At 59.1% G+C, this 21,731-nt stretch overlaps 4 protein-coding genes across 12 annotated transcripts in view; all 4 read left to right on the top strand.

The window, feature by feature from the left end:
• NUP98 (nucleoporin 98 and 96 precursor) overlaps window positions 1-7,245 on the top strand; it is a 42,946-nt gene extending 35,701 nt beyond the window's left edge. For 8 of the 9 annotated variants that reach the window (XM_074160567.1, XM_074160559.1, XM_074160575.1 and 5 more), the window contains 5 exons: window positions 557-778; window positions 1,913-2,154; window positions 2,914-3,068; window positions 4,267-4,378; window positions 5,798-7,245. In XM_074160567.1, the coding sequence (XP_074016668.1) occupies window positions 557-778; window positions 1,913-2,154; window positions 2,914-3,068; window positions 4,267-4,378; window positions 5,798-6,015 (949 nt within the window). In that variant the 3' untranslated portion in view covers window positions 6,016-7,245. The remainder of the gene's footprint in view (window positions 1-556; window positions 779-1,912; window positions 2,155-2,913; window positions 3,069-4,266; window positions 4,379-5,797) is intronic. The other variant, XM_074160584.1, reaches the window with a different exon arrangement.
• A 2,955-nt stretch (window positions 7,246-10,200) lies between these two features.
• Window positions 10,201-13,797, top strand: CHRNA10 (cholinergic receptor nicotinic alpha 10 subunit). Its single transcript, XM_074156052.1, has 5 exons — window positions 10,201-10,261; window positions 10,989-11,134; window positions 12,167-12,321; window positions 12,627-13,159; window positions 13,313-13,797. The coding sequence occupies exons 1-5, from the start codon at window positions 10,201-10,203 to the stop codon at window positions 13,795-13,797; spliced, it is 1,380 nt and encodes a 459-aa protein (XP_074012153.1).
• Window positions 13,798-17,131: 3,334 nt separating this feature from the next.
• On the top strand, window positions 17,132-17,935 carry LOC141466540 (erythroblast NAD(P)(+)--arginine ADP-ribosyltransferase-like). Its single transcript, XM_074150537.1, has one exon. The coding sequence runs from the start codon at window positions 17,132-17,134 to the stop codon at window positions 17,933-17,935; it is 804 nt and encodes a 267-aa protein (XP_074006638.1).
• Window positions 17,936-19,444: 1,509 nt separating this feature from the next.
• LOC141465014 (erythroblast NAD(P)(+)--arginine ADP-ribosyltransferase-like) lies at window positions 19,445-21,072 on the top strand. The gene is made up of 3 exons (XM_074148194.1): window positions 19,445-20,222; window positions 20,855-20,893; window positions 20,990-21,072. The coding sequence occupies exons 1-3, from the start codon at window positions 19,445-19,447 to the stop codon at window positions 21,070-21,072; spliced, it is 900 nt and encodes a 299-aa protein (XP_074004295.1).
• Window positions 21,073-21,731: the final 659 nt, after the last annotated feature.

Here is a 21,731-nt window from a genome sequence, read left to right as displayed (position 1 = left end):
GTGTGGGCTTGGGTGGTCAAAAACCTGCCTTGTGTGTACGCCCTTACGGAGCGTGTGATGCTGTCGCTGCTGGTGATGGTAGAGGGGATGAAACACAAGCGTTGGAGCACGTTTGTGGGGTTTTTCTTGCGTGTTTTCCTTGCTTGAAGTGCTCAGTCGTCTCGCTTCACCGGAGCTGCCTTTTTTTGAAGGCTTTGGGAAATCTGCAGGGGGAGCCCGTGGGAAAGAAAAGGCCGTGACAGTCTGGATGCAGGCTCAGAAGAAGAGCGAAAGAAACTTAGCACTTGCTCCTGTCTTTAAGGAAAAAAAAAAAAAACCAAACTCAACATTAACAAAAAACCACCACAAAAAAAACCCAAACAACCCAACAACAACCCCCCAAAAAATAACCCCCAAAAAACAAAGCGCCAGCAAACCCCAAACCCCCACAGCCACAATAAATCACATCAGGGGAATCACTGGAGGTGGGTGAAGGGAAGGAACTCGGTAGCACCGATTTCTCATTCTTTTATGCGGACACAACTAGCTGTTAACATCGCAAATATTTCTCCCTCAGGGCCTACGAGCTTGACCAGCTGCTGGATCCCCGGAGCGTTACGTCCGACCCTCTGGACTATCGCCTGAGCTGGCACCTGTGGGAAGTGCTCCGGGCCCTGAATTATTCCCACCTCTCCAAGCAGGGGCAGGGGGTGCTCAACGCCAGCTACGCCGCCCAGCTGGAAAGCGAAGGTCTCTGGGAATGGGCCGTTTTTGTGCTGCTGCACGAGCCCAATACGCAGTGAGTAAAAGATATTTTTTTTTAAGTTTTTTCTGCCTTGAAAATAACACGTTTTCTGTTTTAAAAGACCTGCTGTGTGTTCCGTAATGAGCATGGCTTCTCTTCCGTTAAACTGGGACTGGGCAGCTGGAGAACTTCATGCCCCTTGGAGAAATTGTGTGAATGAATGAATGATCTGGGGTTGGCAGGGACCTCTGGAGACTCCCCCTAGTCCAACCCCCTGCCAGAGGAGGGTCACCCAGAGCAGGTCGCACAGGAACGTGTCCAGGTGGGTTTGAATGTCTCCAGAGAAGATGACTCCACACCTTCTCTGGGCAGCCTCTTCCAGGGCTCTGCCACCCTCACAGGAAAGCCGTTCCTCCTCATGTTGAGATGGAACTTCCTATGGTCAAGTTTGTGCCCGTTTCCTCTTGTCCTGTCCCCAGACAGGGGAACATCTCTGGAGACATTCAGAACCCACCTGGACGTTTTCTGTGCAACCTGCTTTGGGTGGACCTGCTCTGGCAGGGGGTTGGACTAGATGATCTCCAGAGGTCCCTGCCACCCCAGATCACTGTGATTCTGTTTGCAGCAAAAGCGTGGGAATCGCCAAAATGCATGTTTTGCTTCTGTGGCAAAATACGTACTTAACAAAAAATTGTCTTGAACTTGTAAATAATACATCTTGTCTGGAAAAGTCTCTCTTGCTTATTGTGGTTGGACCAGATGATCTTAAAAGGTCCCTTCCAACCAAGGTGATTCTGGGATTCTGTGCCATTGATGTTTACAGTTACCAGTAATACATTGCAATAGTATTTTATTTCCAACTGATAACTACAGATAGAGCCTATATATTACTTTTAGAGGCCTTCTAAATGCTTTTAAGCTTACAACACTTAAGATGCTACAAAAGACTAGCGATACCTTGTTTCTTAGTGGAAAGGACTGAAGGAATTAATCTGATTTTAGAACTTTTCTTAATACCCTGCATTAAGCCTGTTACGCCTGTGCCTCTGCTGTCACCAGTATAAAGCAGTTTTCTCTGCTTCCTCCTTCAGTCCCTGGCTTTTGGTCTTGAAGTGGATGTTCTGATGGTGTGAAATGAAGGATTTCTCGTAGGAATAATGCCGTGTCCCCTCTTCCCCACCCCCCCAGCATCCGGGAGAAAGCCGTGCGGGAGCTGCTAAACCGCCACTGCGTCCTCTGCGAGACCCCCGAGTCTTGGGCCAAGGAGACTTTCCTGACGCAGAGGCTCTGCGTCCCCCCAGAGTGGATTCATGAAGCGAAGGCGGTTCGAGCCAGGATGGACGGTGACAAGCACAAAGAAGCCCTTTTCTTGTTCAAGGCTGGGCACTGGAACCAGTGTCACAAGCTGGTTGTCCGGCACTTAGCCTCAGGTGAGTCTGCTCTCCTAGTTTTTCTCCTAGAGAGCTTCCGGGCAAAAAAGGACCTGGGGGTGTTGGTCAACAGAGGCTGAATAGGATCCAGCAGCGTGCCCAGGTGGCCAAGGAGGCCACCAGCATCCTGGCCTGTGTCAGGAACAGTGTGGCCAGCAGGACTGGGGCAGTGATCGTCTCCCTGGACCGGGCACTGGTGAAACCCCACCTCGAGGGCTGAGTCCAGTTTTGGGCCCCTCTAGGACAGGAAAGACCTTGAGGGGCTGGAGCGTGTCCAGAGAAGGGCAACGGAGCTGGTGAGGGGTCTGGAGCACAAGGAGAAGGGTCTGGAGAACTTCTGAGGGAGCTGGGGGTGTTCGGCCTGGAGAAAAGGAGGCTGAGGGGAGACCTTCTCGCTCTCTCCAACTCCCTGAAAGGAGGGTGTAGCCGGGGGGGGTCTGTCTCTTCTCCCAAGGAACAGACCATGGGACAAGAGGAAATGGCCTTGCTGCGCTGAGAGGTGCCTCAGGGAGCAAAGGCAGCGGTGGCTTCCCTGGAGCCCTGATCCTGGGGGTCTCTGTGCTCTAGGAAATGGGATGGCCTTCGATTTACCTTTTGTAGCTCAAATCAAGTAAGCGTTTCTGGCCGTGGCTGCTGGTGCCAAGGAATTACAAAACTCACCCAGAGTACAGTCCATTAGTTGCTTTTTCTCTATCAATCCCTGTTCCTGACTGGTAGGAGACCCTTTTGCTCCGTTTCTAACACGCTTTTTCTCTTCAGATGCCATTATTAACGAGAACTACAAGTACCTGAAAGGATTCCTGGAAGATCTGGCCCCTCCGGAGCGCAGTGCTCTCATCCAGGACTGGGAGGTGGCGGGGCTGGTCTACCTGGATTACATCTGCGTTATCGAGGCGCTCGATAGGATTCAACAGGTAACGGACTAAAACAATTGCATTTTTCTTTTTTCCCTTTACAGTTTGGCAGGTGATACAGGGTCTGGCTTTCAGAAGAACCTGATGTTGGTGTTTCCCTTGGGCAGATAAACAGATTATGGGGCATCTCTGAAAATACAGAGAGATTTGGTGTAGATACTATGGAAATGAGCCAGCAGTGTGCCCAGGTGGCCAAGAAGGCCAACGGCATCCTGGCCTCTATCAGGAACAGCGTGGCCAGCAGGAGCAGGGCAGTGATGGTGCCTCTGTACTGGGCACTGGTGAGGCCTCGCCTTGAGGGCTGTGTTCAGTTCTGGGCCCCTCACTACAGGAAGGACATTGAGCTGCTGGAGCATGTCCAGAGGAGAGCCACCAAGCTGGTGAGGGGTCTGGAGAACAAGTCACACGAGGAGAGGCTGAGGGAACTGGGCATGTTTAGTTTGGAGAAGAGGAGGCTGAGGGGAGACCTCATTGCCCTCTGCAACTCCCTGAAAGGAGGTTGTAGAGAGGTGGGTGTTGGCCTCTTCTCCCAAGGGAATAATGACAGGACCAGAGGAAATGGTCTGAAGTTGGGGCAGGGGAGGTTTAGATTAGATATTAGGAAGAATGACTTTACTGAGAGGGTGGTCAGGCACTGGAACAGCCTGCCCAGGGAGGTGGTGGAGTCGCCATCCCTGGAGGTATTTAAAGAACGTGTAGATATGGCACTTCAGGGCATGCTCTAGTGCCCGAGATTGTTGGTTTGTGTCTGTTTGTGGGTGGGGTGGTGTGTGGTTGTGGGTGTTTGTTTTGGTTTGGTTTTGGTGGTGTGTGGTGGGTTTTTTTGTTGTTTTTTTTGTTTGTTTGTTTTTTTGTTGTTGGTTGGACTCGATGATCTCAAAGGTCCCTTCCAACCAAGTAGATTCTGTGAAATAAGATGTGGGTTCTGCCCTGCAAACGTGTTTTGTGGACCATGGTGGTGAGATAAGGAGGAGCAAAAGCAGGAGTTAGCAATTTAGTGGGGATTCTGTGTGTCAGCCCCCTCAAATTGAGTTCCAGACCTCCCGTTTCTCCCAGTTCAGGGGTTAAAAGGCAAACAGGTTGTAGCGCAATTGCCTTCTGTTGGGTAGATGTGGTTTGGGGTGCGCTGGGGCCCGTGGGCGATTGTGCTGAAGGGCGTTGGGTGTCTCAGAGGCCGACTCTCTCCTTTTGCTTTCAGGTGGATGGTTCCACCTACGAGCTGGAGTGGTTACACACCAAAGTGACGTCGCTCTGCAACAGGATCGGGCAGATCCAGTGCCACAACGCCAAGGACCGCCTGGCTCTGTCGGGTACGGTGACACCCCCATCTCCCAGCACCCTGGGAAAGGCGGTTTTCCAGCTGGTACTGGTGTCAACTGGGCTGCCAGTGCCTCTGTCCCTGTGCGTGGCTGCAGCTGGCGAGGGGAGCCGTGTGTTGCTCATTTTCAGGCAGTTTTTGTTTCCTGGTTGGTGGTGGCATCCGGTGTCTGGTCTCTTACGGCTGTCTCCTGATAAGCAGTGAAGCGTCTGCTCCATAATTAGCTTTAAAGTGCCAAATGAAGCGCCAGCAGACTTGGGGAAAACAGTCTGGGCTAAGGAATAAGGGGAAATTCTGATTAGATTCATGGAGGAGATTTGCTGCTGGAGCTGAGAAGAGGCCAGGTCCCACCAGGGCTTTGGGATTTGCACCATCCCTGGAAGAGTTTAAGGCCAGGCTGGATGGGGCTTTGAGCAACCTGCTCTAGGGGAGGTGTCCCTGCCCAGGGCAGGGGGGTTGGAACACGATGATCTTTGAGGTCCTTTCCAACTCTAACCATTCTGTGATTCTCTGATTACCTGGGACAGGGCAATGCCAAACACAAGTCCAGGCTGGGGATGGAGGGATGGAGAGCAGCCCTGAGAAGGGCTTGGGGGTGTTGGTGGATGAGAAGATCAATATGAGCCGACAGCATGCGCTGGCAGCCCAGAAAGCCAACCCCATCCTGGGCTGCATCCCCAGCAGCGTGGCCAGCAGGGTGAGGGGGGGGGGATTCTGCCCCTCTGCTCTGCTCTGGGGAGACACCCCCCAGTGCTGCCTCCAGCTCTGGGGCCACCAACATCAGGACGTGGTCCTGTTGGAGCGGGGCCAGAGGAGGCCCCAGAGATGCTGGGAGGGCTGGAGCCCCTCTGCTGTGAGGACAGGCTGAGAGAGTTGGGGGGGTTCAGCCTGGAGAAGAGAAGGCTCCGGGAAGACCTTGGAGCCCCTTCCAGTCCCTAAAGGGGGGGGCTCCAGGAAAGCTGGGGAGGGACTCTTGATGAGGGAGGGGAGCCCTAGGAGGAGGGGGAAGGGTTTGACACTGAAAGAGGGGAGATGGAGATGAGATGTGGGGAAGAACTTCTTTGCTGTGAGGGTGGTGAGAGCCTGGCCCAGGTTGCCCCGAGAAGCTGTGGCTGCCCCATCCCTGGAGGGGTTCAAGTCCAGGTTGTAGGGGGCTTGGAGCAACCTGCTCTGGTGGGAGGTGTCCCTGGGTGGAACTGGGTGGTCTTTAAGGTCCCTTCCCACCCAGACCATTCCATGATGCTATAGTTCCACCATCCCAGCCAAATGCTTTTGTCCCAGAATTTCCCGTTGAGTGGCTGTTGAGGTTCCCTCTCCACAGGGTGAGCCCCGAAGTGCTCAGGTGGTAGCTCCTGCTCCGGTACGTGGTGTGGAGCGTTGCAGAAACATCCCTCTTCCTGCTCTTTTCCAGACATGGCCAAGCGCGTTGCTAACCTGCTGCGGGTGGTCCTCAGCCTGCAGCACGCCCCAGAGCCCGTCTCCGATCCCACGCCGGACCTGCAGCGCGTCCCCCTCCGTCTCCTGGCTCCCCACGTGGGGCGGCTCTCCATGCCCGAGGACTACGCCTTGGAGGAGCTCCGCAGCCTCACCCAGTCCTACCTGCGGGAGCTGACGGTGGTGACTCACTGAGGAAGAACCTCTTCCACTCGTGATGGGACAGATTTTACCGTTTGTTAACCCTTAACCCTTGTTCTGAGGGTAAACGACCTCTCTCTCACCGCGAGGGGTTTCCATGGAAGGTGTAAAACAGCTTTAGGACGTGGGCAGGAGTGTCTGTAACTGGTGGGACCTGGCTGGTGGCACCCTCAACCACACACCGTTTCCCTCGAATCAATAAAGCGCCTCTTGCTGAGCCTGTCTGCGGGTGGGACCGTGGCGGGGACACCCTGGGGGCTCCGTCTCCTGCCACATCCTTCTACCCCCCTGTCCCGTGGCAGCGCAGAGGATGGTGAAGGAAGTTCTGGGACAGTTTTCGTGGGCAGACTCCGCTCTGGGGGGGGCTGCGCCGGGTCAATCGATCAACCTTTGTCCCCTGGATGAGCTTTAACTGGGGCTTTGTGGTCGAAGTTTGCCCTGGGGTTGTTGGGGGGGGGGGAGAAGGTGAAACTCAAGTTCAGGAGTGTCTTTTCCTGCGCTTTCTTGGTTATTGGAGACCTGCGAACGCGTCGTTTCTCTCATTTCTCCATCCTTCGTCTCCACGAGCTTCTTCCCTGCCCCGGGAGAAGGGGAGGTGACACCGGTGCGTGGCAGCTCTGGGGACGGACACCTCCTGGGAGTCGCACGCAGTAAAACCCAGGAGATTATCCCAAAGAGTTGCCGCCTTCCTGGACTCGGGGCTGCTGCTGGCAGGGGCCAGATCCTGCTCCAAAAACATCAAACTGCCCAAAGATGTCACCTGCCCCTGGAGCAGAGCAGCCTGGTGGCCTCTGCCACCCCCTGCGCAGGTGCCACCACCGCCTGTCACAGTCCCCGTGTCTGCTGTGGGGCTGGGTCACCTCGAGAGGAGCCACCACCCAGCCCATCCCGCATACCGCCTGCTGTCCGTGTCCCCGGTGCAGCCCCTGCTCTTGCTGCCTCTACAAATCCACTGTTTTGGTTTTTTTTGGAAGAAAAAAAAAAAAAAAAAGCTGTTTCTGGGTCCGCTCTGGTTGCAGGGTCACCGCGGTGGCACCTTCTGCCCCGTCGCCCTCTGCTCTTGTGGCGTCCGGTGCCGCTCCCTGCCGGCTCAGCTGAAGGTCTTTATGCATGAGGATTATACAAAGGTTTTTATTAAAAAGAAAAAAAAAAAATTATAAATAAATGATCTAGATTATTTTCCTGTCTTTTTGAGAACAATAAATAAAATGTTTATAGTATTCTCATGGTTTCTTTTGCTTTTTCCTGTGATTTTCTGTAGCTTTTTTTCCTGTGGTTTCCTTTGCTTTTTAAGTAAGATTTTGGTTTTGTAGACACGGTGTCCCTTGGCTTGTCCCACCTGGATGGCACGAGGTGGCTCAGGTGGTGGCACGGGCGCAGGGACAGGGATGACACCAGGGAAGCTGGACCCTCCCTGGAGCTGAATCTGTCCAGAAATGGGGTTTACGGGTAAAAAAGGAGCTCGGTGTGGAATTGGGAATGGGGACCTGGTCACAGAGGACACCGAAAAATGTCCTGGATGTTGTCTTCAGCTTGGTCTTTACTGGTGGGACTGGCCTTCAGCTGCCTTAGGTCCCTGAGACCAGTGGGGAAGGTGGTAGCGAGGAAGAGTTGAGTTGGAGAGGAGCGAGGCTGAGGAGCATGTGGAGTGGGGGGTCAGGGTGGGCCCTGGGGGCCACCGTCACCCCTTTGAAAGGTCGCGGTGGCCATCACAAGCCACCAAGAGCAGGTTGGAGGGGGCTTGGAGCAGCATGGACTGGTGGGAGGTGTCCCTGCCCAGGGCAGGGGCTTGGAACTCAATGATCTTCACGGTTCCTTCCAACCCGAACCATTCTATGACTCCATGACTACACCCACCTGTGGTGGCCACCAAGGGTGGTCATTGCTTGGGCAGAGTGATGGGAGATAAAGGTCAGGTTGACCCCTGGGGAGGAGGAGCACCCCATCACAGGGGTTACCTGAAGGAGAGGTCCATGTCATGGGCTGGGCACAGATCCCAACCTCTGCTCCCTGAGGTGGGGCCACAGAGGGGGGGCCCTTCTCCTGGAGTTGGCGGGGGGGTGGGGGATACTCTCCGCAATGCCACCTCTTGGGCAGAAAACACCAAAAAGCAGTGAAACTTGTGTCTCCTCACCTCTGTCGTGTCCCCCCCCTGTGCTGGCATGGCCCCGCAGTTAAACGTGACACCGGCCGGGTGGCTCCAGCCTTGTCTCCATCCATTACCCTAATTGCCTCTCTGCAAACCCTGCTGCCCCCCCGGGACGTGGGGCTGGGGATGAATAATTCACCGCCTGGAAACCGAAACCTCCAGCCTTGGAACCGGCCGGCGCTTGGCATCTGCTGCCGGGGGAGCGGCGCGGGAAAGGTGCCAGGGAGGTGCCGGGGGAGCGGGGACCGGTGGCCTCCCCCAGGGATCATAGAATCATGGAAGGGTTTGGGTGGGAAGGGACCTTAAAGATCATCAAGTTCCATCCAGGGACACCTCCCACCAGAGCAGGTTGCTCCAAGCCCCCTCCAGCCTGGCCTTGAACCCCTCCAGGGATGGGGCAGCCACAGCTTCTCTGGGCAACCTGGGCCAGGCTCTCACCGCCCTAGGAGTTGGGGACACGCTCCCTGCGGGCAGGGACCTCTCTGCCGTGTCCTGCTTTGTCCCCTGGGGCCCCTTTTAGCCCCAGTGTTTATTCTCCAGCTACGGGGGGGTCTGGAGAAGTCAAGGACTGTGGCTGCCATCCCTGGAACGCTACTTGAAGACGACGGTGCTGGCAGGCTTGGGGTGCGGGCAGGAGACCCACGAGCTGTGGCCAGAGGGAAGGGCATCCCAGAGCAGCCCCAGCCTTCACCCCTCCTGGGGGGCCTGGCTCTGCCTCCAAATACAGCTCCATCCACAAAACAAGGGCCCTGAAGCTTCCCTGCGTCCCTCCAGGATCCCACAGCATCCCAGGGATGGAAACCCCAAGCACACCAGGGATGAGATCCTACAGCATCCCAGGGATGGAATCCCAGGGCATCCCAGGGATGAAACCTCACGGTACCCCAGGGATGGAAGCCCCAAGCACACCAGGGATGAGATCCCACAGCATCCCAGGGGTGGGATCATAGAATCATGGAATGGTTTGGGTGGGAAGGGACCTTAAAGATCATCAAGTTCCATCCAGGGACACCTCCCACCAGAGCAGGTTGCTCCAAGCCCCCTCCAACCTGGCCTTGAACCCCTCCAGGGTTGGGGCAGCCACAGCTTCTCTGGGCAACCTGGGCCAGGGTCTCACCACCCTAGGAGTTGGGGACACGCTCCCTGCGGGCAGGGACCTCTCTGCCACGTCCTGCTTTGTCCCCTGGGGTCACATCCCTTGGCCTCCCGGGGTTTTATTCTCCCCCGAACTGGGAATAATCTTTTACCCTTTTCCTCGCTCTTTTACTGGGATGGGAGAACAGGACGTCCCTCGGTGGGAGCAGCTTCCCCCCTCGGCTCTTCCCGCTGCCACAGCCTCAGTGGGCGCCACTGCCCCCCACATCTCCTTTTAAGCCCCAAGTTTTCCTTTTCCAGCCTGTTCTGGGGCAGGATTGTGGGGGGCGACCCCCCATCCCGCAGCCCCCACCCCCCCAGCCCAGAAGCACCTTGACACAGTGGTTTCCAGCTGCTGGTGGCTCCGGGTGGGCAAAAGCTCCAGACAACACGATGAGGAGCAACCACATCCCTGCCAGCTCCATCCCACCGCCTGGTCCTTGTCACCACGGTCGTTTCCACCCCCCCAACCCCCCCCCCCCAGAGCTGCCCGGAGCGGGCAGAGAAGGGGTTGCCCAGCGAGGTGGGTCTCTTGGGAGTGATGGTTTGCGGACAAGGGGGGGGGAAGGGGGGTCGGGGTGGGCAAAGCCCCCCCCTGGACCTGATGGGCAGCGTCTCAGCACCCAGACCTGGCCCAAAAGGGGCTCAGCTGCACCCAAACCCCATCCTGACACCCCCCCTCCCCGCCTCGGGGGTCGCCCTCCATAACCCCCCCCCCACCACCACAGGGCTCGCTGCACTGAGACGGTCAGTCCCGAGGGGGGGTGGGGGTGGCGTGCCCCCCCCCCGCCCTCTCCCAGCCCTGACGTCACCCTGGCGCTTGCAGGTGACACGGTCCATCGTCTTCGTGTGTATCCCCCCCCCCGCAGTGTCCCCCAGGACCTGCCTGGGGCGGGATGGAGCCCGGAGCTCGCCCGCTGCTTGCCCTCTGCCTGGCTGGTTGCCTCCTGGCCACCGGTAAGTGCCGGGAGGGGGGGTGGGGGTGGGTGGTGAGGGGCTGTGACCCCCAACCGGCCCGGTGTAAGTGCCGGGGGGGCGACAAGGGTCGCTGACCCCCACCCAGCCCCGGGGAGAGGGTCCCTCAAGCCTCTGTGGGCAGCATCCCTGATATCAGGCATCCCTGGGGGGATGCAGGGCGAGTGGGGTGTGGGGTGGGGAGATGAGGGGCGCTGACCCCCCACCCAGCCCTGGGTAAGCGGCAGGGGGGCGACGAGGGTCGGTGACCCCCACCCAGCCCCGGGGAGAGGGTCCCTCAGCCCCCATGCGCAGCATCCCTGACATCGAGCATCCCTGGGGGGCATGTGGGGCGAGTGGGGTGAGTGGGGCAGGGAGGCGAGGGGCGCTGACACCCCACCTAGCCCTGGGTAAGCGCCGGGGGGGGGCGACAAGGGGTGCTGACCCCCACCCAGCCCCGGGGAGAGGGTCACTCTGCCCCTGTGCGCAGCATCCCTGACATCAAGCGTCTCTGGGGGGGGGAAGGGACAATGGGATGTGGGGCTCAGGCTGGTGGTGGGGAGGGATGGGGGTCCCAGCGCGCTCCCCCACCCCGCTCAGCTGCTGGTGGGTCCCCACAGCCGGGTCCTGGGGGTCCCTCGGGAGGGCTCCGGCTGCACCCCCAGTGCTGGTAGCCGTGCCCCCCCCCGGCCTTCCGCCTGCCCCCCAGCCCCGCTGTGGGTCCCCGCAGGCTGCCGGGGGGCGCAGGGCAGGTTCGCCTACAAACTGCTCCACGACCTCTTCGCCAACTACTCCAGCGCCCTGCGCCCTGTGGAGGACACGGATCGGGCGCTCAACGTCACCCTCCAGGTCACCCTCTCCCAGATCATCGACATGGTGAGTAGCTCATCCTCCCCCCCCGCCTGCCCCCCCCCCCCCCCAAGACAAGCCCAGACCCCTCCAAACAGGTCCAGCTGCCCCCAGGTCAGCCTAGACCACTTGAAACCAGCTAAGACCACCCCAAAACCAGCACAGCCCTCCCCAGAATGAGCTGGGACCACTGGAAACCAGCTCAGCGCTTTCCAACCCCCCCCAAACCAGCACAGCCCTCCCCAAAATGAGGTGGGACCACTGGAAACCAGCACAGCCCTCCCCAGAATGAGGTGGGAACACTGGAAACAGCTCAGCCCTTTCCAGCCCCCCCCCCCGCCTCAAGCCAGCACAGCCACCCCCAAAATGAGCCAGGACCACTGAAAACCAGCACAACCCTCCCCAGAATGAGGTGGGACCACTGGAAATTGGCTCAGCCCTTCCCAAGTCCCCCCAAACCAGCTCAGCCCTCCCTGAAATGAGCTGGGACCACTGGAAACCAGCTCAGTGCTTTCCAACCCCCCCCAAACCAGCACAGCCCTCCCCAAAATGAGGTGGGACCACTGGAAACCAGCTCAGCCATCCCCAAAATGAGGTGGGACCACTGGAAACCAGCTCAGCCCTCTCCAACCCCTGCCAAAACCAGCACAGCCCTCCCCAAAATGAGGTGGGACCACTGGAAACCAGCTCAGCCCTTCCCAAGATCCCCCAAACCAGCACAGCCCTCCCCAAAATGAGGTGGGACCACTGGAAACCAGCTCAGCTCTCCCCAGACCCCCGAAACCAGCGCAGCCCTCCCCAAAATGAGCTGGGACCACTGGAAACTGGCTCAGCCCTCTCCAGCCCCCCCCCCCTCCCCAAACCAGCACAGCTCCCCCCAAAATGAGGTGGGACCACTGGAAACCAGCTTGGTCCTCCCCAAGCCCCCCAAAACCAGTCCCCCCGAAGGCAGCCCAGCCCTTGGGACCCCTGCAGAGGCCACCAGGCTGTGTCCCATGGGGGTGACGGGTGGCACCGGGGTCCGTGTCCCCCCCCTGCCTCACCCTCTGTCCTCGGCAGGACGAGAGGAACCAGGTCCTCACCTCCTACCTGTGGGTCCGCCAGGCCTGGCTGGATGCCCACCTCACCTGGGACAAGGACGCCTACGATGGCATCGACAGCATCCGCATCCCCAGCAGCTACGTCTGGCGGCCGGACATCATCCTCTACAACAAGTGGGTTCTTCTTGGACCCCCCCCCTGCCCCGACCCTGGCTGCTCCCTGGAGCTGGGGGGGTCCTGGTGTAGGTGATATGGGGAGACGGTCACCCCAACTGGGTGACAATGTGGGGCAGGAGGTGTTGGCACCAACCTGGCACCTACCTGCTGGTTGGGACGTGCCACCATGGGGGCAACCATGGGTACCGAGCCCCCTGTTCCTGGGGCAGGGTGATGTGGGGAGGGGATATGGGCTTGGGGACAGACCCTCACCCCACATGGGACTCGGGGCCACCCTGGCCCCACGGTGGTCCCTCCCCCAGTGCCGACGACCGCTTTGGTGGCTCCATGGAGACCAATGTGGTGCTGCGCTCGGACGGGCACATCATGTGGGACTCACCCGCCATCACCAAGAGCTCCTGCAAGGTGGATGTCTCCTACTTCCCCTTCGATGGGCAGCGCTGCCGCCTCACCTTCGGCTCCTGGACCTACAATGGGAACCAGATCGACCTCCGCAACCAGCTGGACACAGGGGACCTGACTGACTTCGTGGAGAACGTGGAGTGGGAGGTGCTGGGCATGCCGGCCACGAGGAACGTCATCACCTACGGCTGCTGCTCTGAGCCCTACCCCGACGTCACCTACACCCTGCTCCTCCGCCGCCGAGCCTCCTTCTACATCTTCAACCTCCTCCTGCCCTGCATCATGGTCTCCTTCCTGGCCCCCCTGGGCTTCTACCTGCCAGCCGACTCGGGGGAGAAGGTCTCGCTGGGGGTGACGGTGCTGCTGGCCCTCACCGTCTTCCAGCTGCTGGTGGCAGAGAGCATGCCACCCTCAGAGAGCGTCCCGCTCATCGGTGAGCCTTGACGGTGCCCAGGAGCCTCCCATGGGAGCAGGGTGGTGGGCAGCACCCATGCCAAGGGGAATGTGGTGTGGGGAGGTGGTGTGGGGAGGTGGGTATGGGTCTCTCCCCACCTCCACCACGCCATCCCACCTGTTATCCCCACAGGGAAGTACTACATCGCCACCATGACCATGATCACGGCCTCCACTGCCCTGACCATCTTCATCATGAATGTCCACCACTGCGGGCCAGGGGCCCGACCCGTGCCCCCCTGGGCCCGGTGGCTCATCCTCCACCACATGGCCCGGCTCTGCTGCGTCTACGAGGTGGGCGAGAGCTGCAAGAGCCCCCGGCGGATGCCAGGTGGGCGGGTGGACAGGGGGGATGCTGGAGGTCCAGGGGAGAGCCCCATGGAAGGAGAGGTGGGTGCTGAGTCAGGGGGTTGCCCCCGGGACCACTGCGTGTGCCACCACGATGGCCTGCTGAGGAACGTGGGCTACATCGCTGGCTGCTTCCGGCGCCACCGAGCCTCCCAGCGCCGGACCGGCGAGTGGAAAAAGGTGGCCAAGGTGATGGACCGCTTCTTCATGTGGGTCTTCTTCCTCATGGTCTTCCTCATGAGCGTGCTGGTCCTGGGAAAAGCTGCCTGACGGTCCCATGGACCCACTGCCACCAGGGTCAGTGGTGGCCATGAGGGTGGCTTGTCCTGAGCATCCCCTGGCCCACCATGGACCTGCAGGGTGGAAGCTCCATCAGCTCTAGGGAAGAGGAGCCCAACAGCGGGACCCCAACCCTGCCAGGGCTCCCCTGGCTGCTGGGCTGAGGGGTCCCGGCCCCCCAAGTAGTTGCCCAGGTTGTGACATATAGAGATATAGATTCATAGAATGGTTTGGGTGGGAAGAGACCTTAAAGACCATCCAGTCACACTCCCTGCCCTGGGCAGAGACACCTCCCACCACGGCAGGTTGCTCCAAGCCCCCTCCAACCTGGCCTTGAACCCCTCCAGGGATGGGGCACAGCTCTAATCATTTTATGATTCTAGGATTCTATTTTATTGAGGGCTGAACAGGAAATGCAGGGGTGTAAAATATTCGGTAAATACAGATGGTTCGGTGGGGAATGCTCTGCCATTTACTGAACATGGAATTAGGGTGGGATACAAAGGTCATGGTCATCCCATCAACTTCCTGTACATATCTTAAATCTACAAATCTAAAGTAATAAAATATCTAAAAATCAATATCTAAAAAACACAGAATCATGGAACGGTGGAGTTTGGAAGGGACCTTTCAGGTCATCGAGTCCAACCATCAACCCAACGCTGACAAACTGTGATGGAAAGGGAAAAGGGCTTCACTGAGAGGTTCAGATGAGCAATGTATTTGGAGTTCACCCACAGGTCCAATACGCCACTGCTGCAGGATCTATGGGTACAATGGCCAATACACTATCGCAATTTAAAAGCAATTTGCAGAATACACTGTTACAAACCACAAGTGATCCCCAAAAGTAACACCACAAACCACGAGCACGCTAGATATCTTAAAAGAGTGCACTAATCACCATCTTAATAGCATGCCCTATACCATATGTGTGTTTCTTCATCACTTCCCCTCTCTCTGTGGTAAGGTCGCTCAGTCCCTGGGAAGTTTTGGTTCTTATTGTGACACAATCTTGAGACAACCCCGGGCTGAGCCGATTTTGTAGCTCCCCGCAAGTTATCTCTGCATAGAGAAGGCAAGGATGAGGGATGACAACTCCCTGCATCTCACCTGTTGTGCTCTGAAACCGGTTTGGCTGGGGGCTCCCATACACAAACCCACCACTGACCCATGTCCCTCAGCACCACCTCTGCCCGGCTTTGCAATCCCTCCAGGGATGGCGACGCCGCCACTGCCCTGGGAAGCTTCTGCCAAGGCTTGACAACCCTTTGCAGGAAGGAATTGTTCCCAATCTCCATCCTAAACCTCCAGATGAGAAGAACCAGGAATGCCGGAGCACCCCAGTAGGAACCTCCTGACCCACACCGCTATGGGAACAGGGTGCTTCCCCCCTGCTAAACCCCCACTGTGAGTCCTCCAAGCAGTGGCTGGGGAGTGGGGAGGGATGGATGCCCCAGCCACCACCAACAACTATGCCTCCATGCCACCCATGTCACAACCTTCCCCATCCTCAGCAGCGGGTTGGAGGTGTCTGGGGGGAGGTCAGTGTGAGCACCACATCCTGGCTCAGCAGGAAAATGCAGAGCCCCCGGTGGGATTAAAGCACCCAGATTAAAGCAACAGTGATTTATCCCATGGGAGTGCCCTGATTATCCCCAGAAGCCGTGCTGCAAGGCAGGAGGGACACCGGCTGCTCTGGGTGCTCGGAGGAGGGGGGGAAATGGTAAAAATAATGGGGAGGGAGCAGGTGGGGGCTGGGTCTGTGCCCGAGCAATCCCGGCTGGGGCTGCTATAAAAGGAAAAAGCAACACTTCTCACCCCTCCGGCCACAAACGGAGGGATGCAGGGAGTCTGGGTGCTGGATGGGCGGGGGACGGGCAGGGAGCAGCACCCCGACTGTGCGCCCACTGCGGAGAGCAGGTAATGCTTCTCGCTGCGTTTCTCGGGGGTGTTCTTCCAGACCGGGGACCTACCGGGGCCACGCTGCCCCGTCTGTTGGCAGGGTTTAAGGCAAGTAACGGGGTTGACCGGTGCCTGGAGGTCTTCCCAGCTGGGTGTCCCTTGCCGAGGAATCACCTAGGGGTGATTTCCCCCATCCTGCCCACCCTGTTCCTCTCTGCAGACCTTCCCAGGCCCTGCTGCCCTCCCCAAGCTGACCCAGCTTTTGCTCTTCCACCTTCCCAGCACCCCTCGAAGCGCTGCACCCCACCTGGGGAGCTGCGCTGGGTACCAGCTCCAGCCCCTTCCCATCACCCTGAGCATCACAAAGAAAAAACTTCAAGCCCTGGGGGGAGTGTGGAGCCCCCATGGCCAGGGAACCCCAAATGGTGGCCGGACACCAAGGAGGACACAGGGGACACCCCAGTGTCTCCATCCCAGCACAGGGTGGCAAACAGGCTGAGCCCTGTGGAAGGGGGGCTGGAAAGGAGGGGGTCAGCCCCACAGAAAGGGGGCAGGGATGCCACAGAGGGCCCAGACACGGGCAGCCCCTGCCCGTGGGGTAGGACGAGCAGCAGTGCCAACCCTGGGACTTAAAGAACAATGAGCGGCCGAGGCCCTGGCTTTATGTGAAGTTTCACACCGGAAAATGCTGGTCACAAAACAGCCTTGTTTTCATTCAGGTCCCACGGCGGCGGCGGAAATGGTTACGAAGCTGCGAGGCGGCAGCTGGGTCCCAGCTCCTTGCAGGCAAGGTGAGCGGCGGTTCCTCTCTGTGCTCCCCTGCACCGCACTGCACTGCATCAGACTGCGCTGCACAGCACCGTGCTGCACTGCACAGCACTGCACCGGGTCATCATCATCATCGAATCATCATGGAATGGCTTGGATTGGAAGGGACGCTAAAGCCCCCCCGGTGCCACCCCCTGCCCTGGGCAGGGACACCTCCCAACGGAGCAGGTTGCTCCAGGCCCCCTCCAACCTGGCCTTGAACCCCTCCAGGGATGGGGCAGCTTCTCTGGGCAACCTGGGCTGGGGTTTCAATCCTTCTCTCCATCCATCCATCCATCCATCCATCCATCCATCCATCCATCCATCTCTTCATCCATTTCTTCCCCAGATCTCATCTCCATCTCCCCTCTTTCAGTGTCAAACCCTTCCCCCTCCTCCTAGGGCTTCCCTCCCTGACCAGGAGTCCCTCCCCAGCCTTCCTGAGGCCCCCCCCCTTTTAGGGACTGGAAGGGGCTCCAAGGTCTCCCCGGAGCCTTCTCTTCTCCAAGCTGAACCCCCCCAACTCTCTCAGCCCCACCTCACAGCAGAAGGGCTCCAGCTCTCCCAGCATCTCCGTGGTCTCTGATGGACCCTTTCCAACAGGTCCGTGTCCATGGAGCACCTGGTGCTGGGATTGGTGCTGCTGGCCAGAACCCAGGCCACGACCAACCCCCTGCAGAGGCGAGACCTGGAGCCCACCAAGGAGATGAGGCTGGACATGGCCTCCACCACCTTTGACAACCAGTACCGGGGTTGCAGCTGCATGATGGAGGAGGAGCTGGGGGACCTCAGCTGCACTGAGTTCACCAACAACATCGTCTACGCCAAGTACTGGACCCAGGCTGCCCCGAATGGTGGAATGGGAGGTGTTCATGTTCCCCAGATGCTGGCGCTGCAGAGGGAGCACTTGGTGGCCCTCCTGGCGTACACACTGCCTGGAGCCCTGTACCATGAGTTCAATGGAGCCATGCATGAGACTGGGAGCTCCTGCAGGGAATACCTGGACAAATTTCACTTCAAGGTGCTGCATTTCCTCATGACCCAGGCCCTGAGCACCGTGCGGAACACTCAGCCCAGCCGCTGCCACCACATCTACTGGGGCGTCCGGGGCATCCGCATCACTGCCCAACACCAAGATCTTCTCCACTTCAACCAATTCACCTCCACCTCCCTCCGGAACAAGAGCGCCCTGGACTTCGACAAGGACACCTTCTTCTCGGTGTACACTTGCTACAGTGTCCCCATCAGGGACTTCTCCTTCTACCCCGATGAGGATGAGGTCCTCATCCTGCCCTATGAGGATTTTGACCTCACCAACATCACTGAACATGGGGACAGAGCCTGCATCCAGCTCCACTTCCGGGACACATTCAGCAAGTATAACTGCAAATGGGTGAAAGGTCACACCCCCCCGTGATGGTCCCTCAATCCCCTGGATAGACCCTCAATCCACTGGGATGGCCCCACCATCCCCCAGGATTGTCCCTCCATCCTTTGGGATATTCCCTCCATCCTCTGGTACAATCTCTCCAACCCCGGAGATGGTCCCTCCATCCTCTGGCACAGTCCCTCCATCCTCGGAATGGTCCCACCATCTCTCGAGATGGTCCCTCCATCCTTGGGAATGTCCCTCCAACCTACAGGATGGTCTTTCCATCCCCTGAGACGGTCCCTCCATCACCCAGGATGACCCCTCCCCCATGGACAGTCCCTCTGTCCTCGGGACAGTCCCTCCATCCCTGGGATGCTCCCTCCATCTACTCGGATGATCCCTCCCCACTCTTGGTGCAGGGGACAGGGGGTAGGAGGTGGCCCCATCCACCAGCTCTACCAGGAGAGGGGGACCTTGATCGTGGGACTTGCCTTAAGGCGTGTGTTCTTGCACATCTCTCACCCGCTCCCCCCCCAGGTTTGCAATGGTGGCCATTGATCACACTGCACAGCGTGGCACAGGGCAGGACAGAGTGGCACAGCGTGGCATGGTGGGGGACAGCATGGCACAGGACAGCTTGGCACCTTATGGCATGGCATGACATGGAATGGCACAGTGTGACATTACATGGCACAGCATAGCGTGGCATGGCACAGAATGGGATGGCGGAGCATGGCATGGTGTGGCACATCTCAGCTGGTGAAACCCGGGCAGTGGCACGTTAAAGGGAACCTGTCTGGGGTGGAGGAGGAGGAGGAGGAGGTGTGTGTGGGGATACACACAATTGGTAGAAAGCAAAGGTTACCTGGAGGTTAAACTCAGTCACTCACAGTGAACCATCCCCTTTGCACCACCCCAGCCCTTTCCGAGAAATTCCAGCGCCTTCCAGGAAGAGAGGAAAGGGCTCCTGGGAAGGTGGGATGGACCACGAGGGCTGTGACCATCGCGCCAGCCACCACTGAGATATAAACCCTTCCCCGAGTGTGCCCGGCTCACCCCAGGACAGGGTTAGACCCAGACGGGGCAGCGGCTGCAGGGAAGCTCCTCCATCCCAGGGTGAGAAGCGGCAGCAGAGAACCCTCCGGGACGGGGTTGGGGGTGAAACGTCGGGGCTTTGAGCAGCGGGAGGGTTTGTCCATCCCAGGAGAGCTCTGCAAACCCCACTGCGGGCGCCACACAGCAGATTCCAGGGATTTTGGCTCCCTCCCGGCAGGTGGGTAACCAGGGTTTGCCCAAGGGCCCCGAGAAATCCTGCGGGAACATGAGGGGGCTGCAGCCATGAGGGGAACAAGGTGTTGCCCCCCACCCCCCCCATGGTGAGTCCTCCAAGCAGTGCCTGGGGAGCAGGGAGGGACAGATTCCCCCTCTGCCAGCACCGTCAATGCCTCTGTATCACCCATGCCACAACCTTCCCCCTCCTCAGAGCAGAGGGGCTCCAGCCATTGGAGCATCTTCATAGCTCCCCAATGGACCCTTTCCAACAGGTCCATGTCCATGGAGTACCTGGTGCTGGGATTGGTGCTGCTGGCCGGGACCCTGGCCCCCAGCAACCCTCTGAACCTCAAGGCCGTTGAGGAGAAGGTGCTGGACATGGCCCCCACCTCCTTCGATGACCAGTACCAGGGCTGCAGCCGCATGATGGAGGAGGAGCTGGGGGAGCTCAACCGCACCGAGTTCACCAACAACAGAGTCTATGCCGACTACTGGACACAGGCTGCTGCTGAATGGCAGAAGCGGCAGGGTAGTGTCCAGAAGCCGCCAGAGCTGCGGACAGAGCATGTGGTGGCCCTTCTGGCATATACCCTACAGGAACACCAGAAAAGGGAGTTTGATGCAGCCGTGCACGAGGCCGGGCGCTCCCGCAGGGAATACCTGGACAAATTCCACTTCAAAGCGCTGCATTTCCTTCTGACCCAGGCCCTGAGCATCCTGTGGGACATCCAGCTCCTCCGCTGCCAAGAGGTCTACATGGGCGTCAAGGGAATCCGCTTCACTGCCCAGCGACAAGATATTGTCCGCTTCGGCCAATTCGCCTCCGCCTCCTTCGTTAAGCAGTTTGCCATTCAGTTCGGCAATGACACCTTCTTCTCAGTGTACACCTGCTATGGCGGCCTCATCAGGAACTTCGCCGCCTTCCCTGACAAGCAGGATGTCCTCATCCCACCCTTTGAGAGATTTGAGGTCACCAGAATCAACCACGTTGGGAAGAGTACCTACATCCGCCTCGAGTCCCAGGACACATTCAGCAACTACAACTGCGAATGGGTGAAAGGTGACATCCCCTGTGACGGTCCCTCCATCCCCCAGGACGGTCCCTCCATCCTCTGGGGTAGTCCCTTATCTCCCCTGGATGGTCCTTCCATTCCCTGGGTTGGTCCCTCCATCCCTTGGGATGGTCCCTCCCCGCCACTGGGTGCAGGGGACAGTGGGCAGGGGGTGGCCCTGTCCCACCAGATCTGCCGGGAGAGGGGGACCTCAGTTGTGGGGAGGGGGACGGGGGAACTTGCCTTCAGGCGTGCGTCCTTGTACATCTCCCACCTGCTTCCCCTGGGGTTTCAATGGTGGCCCTGGGTGGCACGGCACAGCATGGCATGGGGGGAGAAGAGCATGGCACAGCACGGCACAGCATAGCACGTTGTGGCACAGCACGGCACGTTGTGGCACAGCACGGCACGGCATGGCATGGGGGGAAGCACAGCACAGCATGGCACGGTGGGGGAAAGCATGGCACAGTGAGGCATGGCATGGGGGGAAAGCATGGCAAAGCATGACACGGTGGGGGAAAGCATGGCAGAGCATGGCAGAGCATGGCACAGCATGGCACGTTGTGGCACAGTGTGGCCCGGCCAGGCTGTGGCGAGGAGCCTGCAGGGCCCCTGCAGACATTGTTGGTCTCTTTGGCAGAGAAGCGATGCCAGGACCAGCCGTGCAACTTCAACGCAGGTGAGCCCGGAGCCCCCGCTGACAATGGGGAGGGTGACCCCTGGCCGGCCCACCCCCGGCTGACACTCACCCCCCCCAATCTCTGACCCCCCCCAGGCAGGACCATCATCGGGGACCCCCTGCCTCTCTGGGGGCTCCTCTTGGCAGCCACGGCACTGGCAGCCACAGGGGGACCCTGAGCCCCGATGCCACCGATGCCACCACACCACGGCGAGGGAGAGGAGTCCAGGATGGAAGCCACCATCGTCACTGGGATGGCGGGACTGGAGGGGGCAACATTTGGGGCTGGGTTAGCCCCACTCCAGCCCCCACGCCCAGCTGAAGCCCTGTCACGGTGCCACCCATTCTGGGACGCACCGGCAGCCCTGGGGACACCACCGGAGACCTTTAGCAGAGCTGCGGATGGGGCTTTTGGATGCAGCTGAGCGTGGGGTGTCCTACCCAGGGATGGGGGTGGCCGCGGGTTTGGGAGGGGAAGGCAGTAGGGCTGGTTTTGGGGGTGTCCCTTGCTGGCCGGCTGCTCAGGCGCTCGCCTTCCCCCTGGCTCCAAGAGGAATAAAGACTCGCTGTGGAACAGGGATGTCTCTGGGTGTTCCCTGCATCTCCCTGGGCTGGAGGCAGCTCGTGGGGGGCTGCAGCCCACTCCCCACACGCCCACTCCTGCTTCCAGAGCATCCCACAGAGCCATGCCCTCGCCACAGATTCTGCTCAAAGTGTCTGGGGGGGGTGTTTCCTGCTGGGGTCTGGCCCCTGCTGTCCCATGGCCACCCCACGGAGGTGTCCCGTCCCCAGGCAGCGGTGCAGGGGACTCACACGACGTGGCGCTCCCCCTGTCCCC

This window comes from Numenius arquata, chromosome 1, assembly GCF_964106895.1.
Source record: "Numenius arquata chromosome 1, bNumArq3.hap1.1, whole genome shotgun sequence".
Classification (NCBI taxonomy): domain Eukaryota; kingdom Metazoa; phylum Chordata; class Aves; order Charadriiformes; family Scolopacidae; genus Numenius; species Numenius arquata.
Note: the sequence above shows the minus strand (reverse complement) of the source record. Positions and strands in the feature narration are given on the sequence as shown.

What these genes read in the sequence shown, in the direction of transcription:
- CHRNA10 (XM_074156052.1), top strand. Translation starts at nt 10,201, where the DNA reads ATGGAGCCCGGAGCTCGCCCGCTGCTTGCCCTCTGCCTGGCTGGTTGC. An exon ending in TGGTTGCCTCCTGGCCACCG is followed by an intron (nt 10,262 to 10,988) that starts GTAAGTGCCGGG and finishes GGGTCCCCGCAG; the next exon opens with GCTGCCGGGGGGCGCAGGGC. An exon ending in AGAGAGCGTCCCGCTCATCG is followed by an intron (nt 13,160 to 13,312) that starts GTGAGCCTTGAC and finishes TTATCCCCACAG; the next exon opens with GGAAGTACTACATCGCCACC.
- LOC141466540 (XM_074150537.1), top strand. Translation starts at nt 17,132, where the DNA reads ATGGAGCACCTGGTGCTGGGATTGGTGCTGCTGGCCAGAACCCAGGCC.
- LOC141465014 (XM_074148194.1), top strand. Translation starts at nt 19,445, where the DNA reads ATGGAGTACCTGGTGCTGGGATTGGTGCTGCTGGCCGGGACCCTGGCC. An exon ending in CAACTGCGAATGGGTGAAAG is followed by an intron (nt 20,223 to 20,854) that starts GTGACATCCCCT and finishes TCTCTTTGGCAG; the next exon opens with AGAAGCGATGCCAGGACCAG. An exon ending in GCCGTGCAACTTCAACGCAG is followed by an intron (nt 20,894 to 20,989) that starts GTGAGCCCGGAG and finishes GACCCCCCCCAG; the next exon opens with GCAGGACCATCATCGGGGAC.